The 9,464-nt window shown below is 40.3% G+C and overlaps 1 protein-coding gene across 3 annotated transcripts; it reads right to left on the bottom strand.

The window, feature by feature from the left end:
• Nucleotides 1–35: 35 nt before the first annotated feature.
• On the bottom strand, nucleotides 36–9,448 carry ctdspl2a (CTD (carboxy-terminal domain, RNA polymerase II, polypeptide A) small phosphatase like 2a). Of its 3 annotated transcripts, none has more exons than XM_046393662.1 (13): nucleotides 8,253–9,448; nucleotides 6,731–6,942; nucleotides 5,814–5,958; nucleotides 5,526–5,672; nucleotides 5,094–5,321; nucleotides 4,145–4,238; nucleotides 3,490–3,601; nucleotides 3,307–3,393; nucleotides 3,134–3,196; nucleotides 2,951–3,030; nucleotides 1,976–2,102; nucleotides 1,766–1,861; nucleotides 36–802 (listed from the first exon to the last, which is right to left on the bottom strand). In XM_046393662.1, exons 2-13 carry the CDS (start codon nucleotides 6,917–6,919, stop codon nucleotides 737–739), a joined length of 1,434 nt encoding a protein of 477 aa, XP_046249618.1. In that variant the 5' UTR covers nucleotides 6,920–6,942; nucleotides 8,253–9,448; the 3' UTR covers nucleotides 36–736. The 3 variants fall into 3 exon arrangements, with proteins under 3 accessions (XP_046249618.1, XP_046249619.1, XP_046249622.1); XM_046393663.1 differs by lacking the exon at nucleotides 8,253–9,448 and adding an exon at nucleotides 7,101–8,235; XM_046393666.1 differs by lacking the exon at nucleotides 8,253–9,448 and adding an exon at nucleotides 7,034–7,066.
• Nucleotides 9,449–9,464: the final 16 nt, after the last annotated feature.

The following is a 9,464-nucleotide window of genomic DNA, read 5'->3' on the forward strand; positions in this document are numbered from 1 at the left end:
ACATTACATGACTTTAAAATATTGTTGCAGAAACATTTTCCTCCCAAAGATACTTTTTTTTTTTTTTTTTTAAAACTGCACCTTATTACAGACAACTGCATGTAATGGAGTAAAGCATCACAGGAATAATGCAGGCATACAACAGAAAAGCAGCTGCTCATCGACAACAAAACACACTAACATTTTGTTGGTTTATAAAAGCAACCTAATCAGAGAATACATCCTAAAATCTGAAGTGAAAATAAAATGACTTAAAAACCTCGAAGAAAAAAATACTATGTACATATATTTACAAAAGATCGGATATTATACAGGTTTGACTGGCCGTTCAAGGTCAGACTGAAGCCACCGAGGTCCATATAATCCAACACTGCACGACATTCAGTTTAGTCAATCCAAAATGGTTCTTAAAAGATAAAACGCCTTCCAGGAGGCCGTCTTCAAAGTCTTACTAGAGAAATGTCTGCCACAGCAAGCAGCTCTTGTTTGTTCTGAGTCTGTTTCGAGTGTGTACGTATAAAAACATCCAGGGCTTTTTCACTCAAACCACAGCTTTAAACTTTTTTTCTTGCATGAATTTAAAAAACCATATTAATAATAACAATAATAATAATGGCAATATTTTGTTTGCAAAGAGAAATCCAATAACCATTTCCTTCTGGGGGACAGTTTTTTTTTTTGTTTTTTTTTTCCCAATGTTGATACCATCTTCAGCTGAAAGAGGAGCACGAGGTCCTCAGTCTGGAGGAAGGAGGTCGTGCAAACGAAACTGCTGACGGATGTGCGGTCTGACATCTTCATTCTGTGATAAACAGAACAAACGCAATTCATATGCAAAACTGTAAGAAAACAGTTCAGCGTTGAAGACTGAGGTTAAAAAATGAGCCGTTTGTCCAAACACGATTTCATGAACTTCAGGAGTTCAGCTGAGCTTGACCTGTAGTTACCTGAGATTCATCAGCGCCCGACTGCCCAACCCGTTCTGCACATGTGCAAAAGCGATCCCCTCAGTCAAAGGTTACTGCAAACGTTGGTTCTCTCTATCTTTTCTTCTCAGTTCACTCCTTGCAGAACTGATTCGTAAATGTCCTAATTTTGTTTTCAAGCAATTCTCAAAACATCCAGCTGTTATTTTTAGAAACTGCAAACTTCCAGTACTGTCTAATAAGGTTTATAAGAGCTTCAGTAGATTTTTTTACGACATAATTGTGAACCATTACATTTCCAACGAAAAACTGTTCGGTTATCGTGATATGAAAGATTTAGGTAACGCAGTTTTACGATCAGTTAGTAACGTCATGGGTAGTTTTGAACGGGCACATTTGACTGACAGGACCACTTTTGCACATGTGCAGAATGAAGCGGGCGGCCGGTTCAGACAAGATTCATCAGCCTCCATAAACATTCAGTTTATTAGAGACACCCAGCTTGAAAAAAAAATGCAGTCTAACACAGCAGCCCTGCAGTGAACCATAACTGTAAAGAAGGTTAGAAAGATCAGTTTGTGTAGCCTGCAGTATTGTTAAACTGTATGCTTTTTCGAGATTTTATGAATGTTTTGCCCAACACGTTTATATCAATGAGAAACATAACTCACTCATTATAACATAATGCAACAGCACCACAAACTATCAATCATGATACAGCCGAATCAAAGGCCGTCTCAATGAGATTAGTATACTTTATGCTTTGTTTATACTATGTTACAGGTTGTGTTGTAGCTTGTCCACACTTTAAACTAAAATGTTTTATACAAACTACTTACCAGCTCCACAAGCCTCTCGAGAAAAGGAACAAGCTTCAGAAGCTCATTGTCGTTTCTATCCACAAACCAGCTCTCAATAGGGATCCCATTGGAAAGCTGAAAAAGACCCAAATAAAATAAAATAAATTCAAAATGCTCTAGTATCACTGTTACACAGAAACTTCAGTTTAATTAAACTGGTTTGCCTGTTGGTGTGAAAAAAGGTTTTACCTGATAGGCAAAGGCTTGTGGTGAGTTGTCGATTATTATCGTCTTAGAGAGATCACGCCCGAGAATGTTAAGGTCTTTAATATAATTGCCTTGAACACACACACAGTGCTCACGAAATAGCCTGTGCCTGAAAAACACAGGAGAGAATAATGCTTTGTTAAAACATACGCTAATACATCTTTTCAACAAGTTATTGGTTCTCGATGTCAAACGAACAGAACAAAACCTTCTCCAAACAAAATTGGTGAAGCGGCAAAAATTGTCAACTGCAGCAGCAGGGAAAAGAAGCCGTCTTTATTTCAAGCAAACTTTGAAGCAGCCTACACAAGCGTTAAGCAGTTACACGAATAGTAAATGTCTGCTTTTTATTAGCAAAACAAGTTCTTCCTCATATCTGCTCATTTGAAGAGGAAGTTACTGTTGGGTCCAGCCACAGTATTTTACATAATGTATTTATGGCTGAAGATCGAGACGATTAAGAAGGCAGGGGACCAGAGCCAAATTTATATGTGTAAAGAAAAAAAAAAAAAAAAAGAGGATAAACAAAGACATCTGTGTATATGCTTATGCTCGTTTAAGTGTTGTGACTTTGCTACGACAAGCAAACCTGATTAACTTGAAAACAGCACAATGGAAGCAAACTATGCAAGCAACACAAAACACACCCAGAAAAAAAATTATTTTTGGTGTCAATCAAAGACGTTCACAATTTATCTATGAGTCTGACTGCAAGGTTGTAAAACAAGCAGCAAAGAGCTTCAGCCTTCTTTGTTCCACTGACAAGCTTTATGTGTTTATCTTTGATTACTTCCTGGACAACTGATTCATCCTGGTTTAATCATAACGGACAGACAGTTTCCTCTTGTATTACTGTAGATGCACACCCCCTTACATCTATGCTGACCATTAAGCACACATATTACAAAACAATCACTTATTATGAGCGCCACTTCAGAGCGTTTTGCCGTCACTGACCTGACCAGCTGTTTTTTCGGATCCAGGATGTTGAGCAGCTTGTCAGCGTAGACTTTCTTTGAAGCCGTGAAGAGAATAATCTGAAATTTTAATGGGAAGAAATAAATGAGAAATATGTAAACTTTAGAGCAGGTCAAATTTAACAAATATGTTCTTGAGTCACTTTGAAATGAAGCGTCTCACCTCATACATTTGAGACATGCGCTCAAGAAACTCGCGGAAAAAGGGCCTCAACCGAACATACACCTACAGATTTAAAAAAAAAAAAAAACACAAGAAAAAGAAATGAACTAACAGGAAATGTAATCACGGCAACGAAAAAAGGAGACGTGAGAGTGATATTCAGCAGTTAGTACCTGGTATATTACATCTTGAAAGAGCACAGGGAATGTCAGAGCTGCGTCTTCTAGCTCATTCAAACTACAGTGGACCAGAGTTTCATCCTGACAACAGAGATGAAAAACATCAGTTGGGGAAAAAAACATTAAAGTCAATTTGCTTTTAATATGAGATACAACAAGAAACCTTTCACAGCTTACCAGATCCAAGACGAGAGAAAACTCTGGTGTGCTGCGTGTTTTCAAAGGTAACGCCGGTTTGCGCGTTAGCTGCTCTTCTGTCAGCGGAGGCACGTGCTTGATGAAGAAGTACCTTAAAGCAGACAAACCGTAAAAAGACCCTCAAACAAGGATTGTTCCAAAGGCAGCAGTAATAAACAGTAGCGAGGGGGACAAATTCTTTCCACGACTTGACAAACAGAAAGTGTCTAACCTTCATATTGTGTCTCTAAATACTGGAAGACCTGAAAGCATCAACTGAATATTTTAGTCTTTAGTCCAGTGAGGGACAGTAGGACAGAGGTGGTGTAGCACAGAGGGCTCCTGCACAGGCAGACAGCACTGTTTTTTGCTGCCATCTAGTGGTTGAAAGTTTCACACTGCATGTTGGTGTGTGAAACAGAGCTTGCCGCAATGTCACCTTGGTTGTGTTTTCAAGTGGAATCACACCAACACCGATCAAATCAAAACCACGTGTGTGTTGCCAATTGCAGAGATAAAATTTTAACCCAATAATCAGATCAACAACAGTTATTCATTTAAGTATTCCTTTACAGCTCATTTTAAAATAATTATTTTTGGTAGATAAAAATTTCTGATTGCTTGTTGCTTGAAAAACAAATTTCAATCAACTTACGGATCAAAAACTTCCCAGTCCTCATCGTATGAGGTTTCTGCAGGAACTGGAGGTAACGTGTTTGAGTAATCACCGTCCGGCATACAACCAGGAGCTGATGATGACAGAGAGACAGAGAGGGAGTTGAAATGTTAGAGAGACAAAGTGATGACGTTGCTTGCTTCTGTTACTCCATGTAATCACTCACTAAACATCACTGTTGTCCATCTTTATGATAAAACGAAACCTGATCCTGCGGTCAAAACTGCATCCACCACAGCATGTTATCTGAAGTTGAAACCTTTGCGATTTCAACAGTATTAAACAACAATTAAGCTTTTAATACAAGCGCTCCCACAGTGGTCTTGGGGCTTTGAGACAAAAGCTGTTCATTAAAGGCCGCTGAACAACCAAACATATTGATTTAACAAGGTTATTACAATAACCAGCCTCATCAACAAATATGATGTGAACCACTCGACATACTGTAGAGAAAAGCTCCTTTGCAAGGTTGAATTTTTAAGTTTTTCACATTATTACAAACAGGATTATGAATGAGGCTTTCTAACAGAACCTGGAAATTACAGTTGCACTTTGGCTTTGTGTTGTTAAATTATAAAGGAGAGGTTACAACTATGATAACAGGTTGTTTGTTTAAGACACAGACAGGGATGACTAACATGGCACAGGTTTCTGAACAGCAGTGTCATATTTACAAATCTGTGCAGTCAAACAAAGATTAATTTGAATTAAACATTCTGCTAAGATAAACCCCATCCATAAAATAAATAATGACAAGTGTCTGCAGTTAGTATTGGTCTCAGGTCTGAACTGCTGGCGGTGGTTGGGCTGAACTTGTAAAGGTATATTATAGTGGTGCCCATATGATCCCTATCAACCACCTAGGTATCCTTGATTACACTCAAGAAAGTGTCCCAAATCAAAAGACCTAATGTGACAGCAGTTGTACCTGTTAATGGCGGCATGTCAGTTTCAGTGACAATTTCCCCTTCTTCTATGGTTGTGTCAGAGGTAATCTGAAGCCTCTGGGATAAAATCGGGGTGGGGTGGCACGAAGTGATGCCCTCCGTGGATGTAAGGGTGCTGCTCGGCATTTCTTCTGCCTGCTCAAAGTCAAGCTGCTTCATGATCTCCTCCGCCTCCATCGCTTGGCCAGGAGAGTCTGAACCAGGAGTGGCTGAGCACAAATGACAAGAGCTGTCAGCACAGTTTGGTCATAGCAAAAGTTTTAGTCACACGTTACACATTGTAGTTTCTCTGAAAAACAACAGCGAGCAGGTCAGTGACTTCAAGCTAAAAATATAATTAAAAACTTGGTTAATCGATGACATTTATTGGATATTTTTAAGACACAAATATCGGATGATTCTTTTGTTTTTACCAGTTTTAGTTGCTGGTGAAAAAAAGTTGAAGACTGGAGAGAAGATGGTCCCAAGCAGTGTGGTGCGTGGTGGGCTGCTTGCTGCCTCAACGGGGGCCTCTAGTTTACCGTTTGGTTTCATGGGTTTACTGTTGTAGGTCATTATGTCTAAAAAAAAAAAACAAAAAACAAAAAAAAGAGCGAGAGGAACAAAAGAAACCTCTTAAATAACAACCTAAAAGAAAATATCGGTTAATTGTTTAACAACATGTATGACTGGGTCTATACTGGTCTGTGGGTCAAGAGTACCTTTATTTGGACTTTTCCGGCGAACTCTGGAGACTGATTTGGTGGAAAGGCCTCTAGTCTGTGGTGACTGTGGTGTTGAAGTAATTAGATTGCCGTCAGAATTACAATCAATGCGACTCCTCTTGGCGGGGATATCCTGTTCCACCTGAGAAATATAAAAACACAGACACAGAACCAGTTAATATTTCAAGTTGTTGATATTATTTCAGCCTCCCAGTTGCTTTTTTTTTTAAATTAGTTATTATAATTAAAAATATAATTACTTACATAAAAACAGAAATGATAGGCATGATGATGACTGTAATGGTCAATAAGCTGTCATATGACTAAAATGAATTAAAAAAATGACCTAATTTTCTTCAGTCCATTGGAGAAGATAATTAAGGGATTTTTAGGTGTTACTGGGTGCAGACAATACATAATACATGTGTTTAATTTCACTCTCTGCATCTTTCACTTTGTGCTGCTGGACTCCTTATGTGACTATGGCGGTATTAAATGGAGGCTTGTGCCACACTGAAAGAGTTAGAGAAATACTACTCTGTCCCACCTGGTCAGATTGCCTTAGAGAGTGGACAAGGGATAATGCTCTCCTTACGTTTGTGGTTTTACAGCTGGCCCTTAGCAGACCAGTTTTCATTTACAAAGATGCTAGGATGAACATACAGGAAGTTTACAGAAATTTGGAAAAAGCGAGTAGGAAACTACACTGGCTGTGTTGAGACTGTCTGCTAAGTGTTTAAGATCACTCCCAGCTATTACATGTGAGTCACCATCTCACATCATCAGCACAAAATGCAGCTGAGCCACTGCTTTCAGACTGCATAAAGGGTGTGTGTTCCTGCAACATATCATTATGTTACAGCAGCAAAAACAAAACTATAAAAGAGCAGCTGTGGATCCTGATGTAAGCCCACCTTGACAGCATTTCCGCGAATGAATTTTTTTATGGTGGAGAACAGGCCTGTTTCGTTCTTCTGCATTTTCCCTCGACCTCTCACCGGGGATGGCTCTACTTCACAGTGTTTCCGTTTGGCCTGGGACGGGTGGATTCGACGGCCTAAGTTCGGCTGCTGAGGGGCTTTACGCACTCTCAGCCTCATCATGCTCCAGCGTCACATAGAAAAATCTGAAAAGGGGAGGAAAAAAGGAAACTTTGCTTTAATAAACAAAAATGCATGGTGCAAAATTTTTATGCTGCAATTTTTAAGATAACATACAGTGTACAGTGTAATTATTTGATTGTCCTGTGGGGTTTAGGCCTCTTGAGCTCAGGCATGCTCTAACCTTTTAACATGTCATCATATCACTGATGTTTGCAACTTTTCAGTTCCTGTTCCACTTCTCTAGACAACAAATAATCACAACAGATGCTAGCAGCCGTTTTAAAGTCCAACAACAAATATTTACCCACTTTTGGACAAGTGAAATTATTGTTTCTTGCGCTGGAATCCATCGGTTACGTATGTTTCCATCCGGTGTAATATTCCTTTAAGCATCACGCCGCGGTATGCGATGAAACGAAATCTGACAACAGGGTGAAGGAGGGCATTTGATGCAAACATGACATTAACAGCTACTTGTGATCGCGGTGAGATCTAGTGAGATCAACTCAGATCTGACGTTTGGTTGTCACAGTCATTAAAAACAAAGTTCAAAGCGCAAGTAGTTACCGAAACCAAACGTATGTCATGTAGGCTGAAGTGGGCGGTGTACGTGATAAACATTACTCCTATCGGAAATGCGAGGCTCTAAATGTGTTGAAATTGAGCTAGTATCTAGTACAAATGCTTTCTGTGTGAATGTTTGGTCAAATATGCTACTGCTTTATACGCTAATTGCTGCTAAATCAGAATGCATAGCAGCATCGCTGACTATCGTTATGTAACATCGGAGGGACTGTACTAACACCAACGACGTCAGCTACGGCTAACATTGGGCAGCTGCTGGTATTTTGCATCAAAAACCCCGCGTACAGCGACTATTGGTTTTACGTTGGTGTCTCACATGTGACACGACAAAACAACTGGCACTTGTCCGGTTAATATATCTGCGGTCCATTTGAATTTATCCTCACGTAACTTAACCCAGATGCTGTGCCGTGGCTAGTTAACACAAACGGCTACAGTTAGCTTTCGGGCTAACAAAACGCCGATTGCAGCAAAACCAAGGCCGTGACATTATTCAAATCAGGTCCTACAGCACGTGTCACACATGTCCCCGTAAAAATCTGCATTTTTAGCAAGCGAAATGTCCACCAGTTCCTCAGTAAAACAAAGCTACGCTAAAAGCTAACGCGTCATTTTGTTCGCTTCCATGTCTATTTCGAGCCAGACTACGCCCCCTTCGTTGGCTAACGTTAGCCGCTAGCTAGCAACGGTCAGGCTACAAGAGGGACGAACGTTTATTGTTTACATGTTGACGTTGCCTGTAACTTACTGATGATCTTGGGCGCTCTTCAAAAGTTGCGACGGCGTTGCCAGCGCTCAGCCTCGACCGTGGCGGCCACCGGTAGAGGTCAGGCCCTGGTTGTTGCTGCCAGCTGTGTCTGTCTCTCGGTAGCTACTCACTAGTTAACCAAGTCCGCGGACGCCATTTCCCGCCTCATCACAAACATAACGTTCGCGGTGCGCAGCAGAATGCGACACACACACGTAGGAGAACCAACGTGGCGGAGCGCGGAGTCAACAGGAAAATGGCTATGCTGTGTGTGCGTGCGTGCGCGCAGCTGGACTGAGGCTCACTCACTACCACGCTTTATCCCTGCTGGTACTGATGTGTAGCTACAAGACGGCTGTACGGAATCTGCACAGTGCACGTATCGCTAAGAGCAGTTGTTTGTGATAGTGTGTATACGATCTGTTATTTCGGTTTTATTGTGGAGGATCGGGCTGATGTCTGGCAGCTCTTTGCCAAAGGAATGACAGAAGTTTTTTTTGTAGTTTTAAATACGTTTTGTAGCCACTGTTTGAGTTACATTACCGTAATGTAAGTTGAGAATGTGATTCCAAGAGTCCTTGTGGAAGGTTACGGATTAGACTTCAGCAATATGCTGATCAAATAAATGTTCATTCAATGAATGTAAGTAAAAGTGACAAGTGCTCTGAATCTGATAACTTTTTGGTGTAGAAACCCTAGGATCCCTGCTCACAGTTTCCACCAGCAACTGAGAGTCATTTAATTGCATTCAGCTAGAGAAAACTTTGACAGTCATTGATAGAAACAAATTCTCAAACTGAATCCTGAGTGCCAAAAGTCATCAGAACACACTAATCATAGAGCTTATGATTTATTCTTAGACTGAGAACATGCTTTTTCAATTTGCGTGAATAAGTGGTGTCCTCCAGATGACTTCTGAAAAAGACATCCAACAACCTGAAATCAACAGTATAAGGCTATGTTTTTGTTTGGTTGGTTGTTTTGGTATTGTACTGCAAATTGTTCATTAAATTGGCACAAGAGCCCTTGTGTGCCCCAGATATACAGTAAGAGCACTGTCTCCCTATTGCAGATTGTGCCCTAAGCCCCAAAATTAATAATATTGATGAAGGGCCACAGACAAGTAAATCCCATCATATAAAAATCACAGCAAATTTAAGTCATACCATTCATTATTCCAGGAACATGATGGGTGTAAAACACCAGTGCGAC

This window comes from Scatophagus argus, chromosome 7 (assembly GCF_020382885.2).
Source record: "Scatophagus argus isolate fScaArg1 chromosome 7, fScaArg1.pri, whole genome shotgun sequence".
NCBI lineage: Eukaryota > Metazoa > Chordata > Actinopteri > Scatophagidae > Scatophagus > Scatophagus argus.

Bases quoted from the DNA above. Each gene is read 5' to 3' on its own strand.
- ctdspl2a (XM_046393662.1), bottom strand. From the start codon at position 6,919: ATGATGAGGCTGAGAGTGCGTAAAGCCCCTCAGCAGCCGAACTTAGGC. The intron at 5,959-6,730 runs GTGGGCTTACAT...TATATTTCTCAG, and splicing joins TTCGCGGAAATGCTGTCAAG to GTGGAACAGGATATCCCCGC. The intron at 3,394-3,489 runs GTAAGCTGTGAA...CTCTGTTGTCAG, and splicing joins TTTCTCTCGTCTTGGATCTG to GATGAAACTCTGGTCCACTG.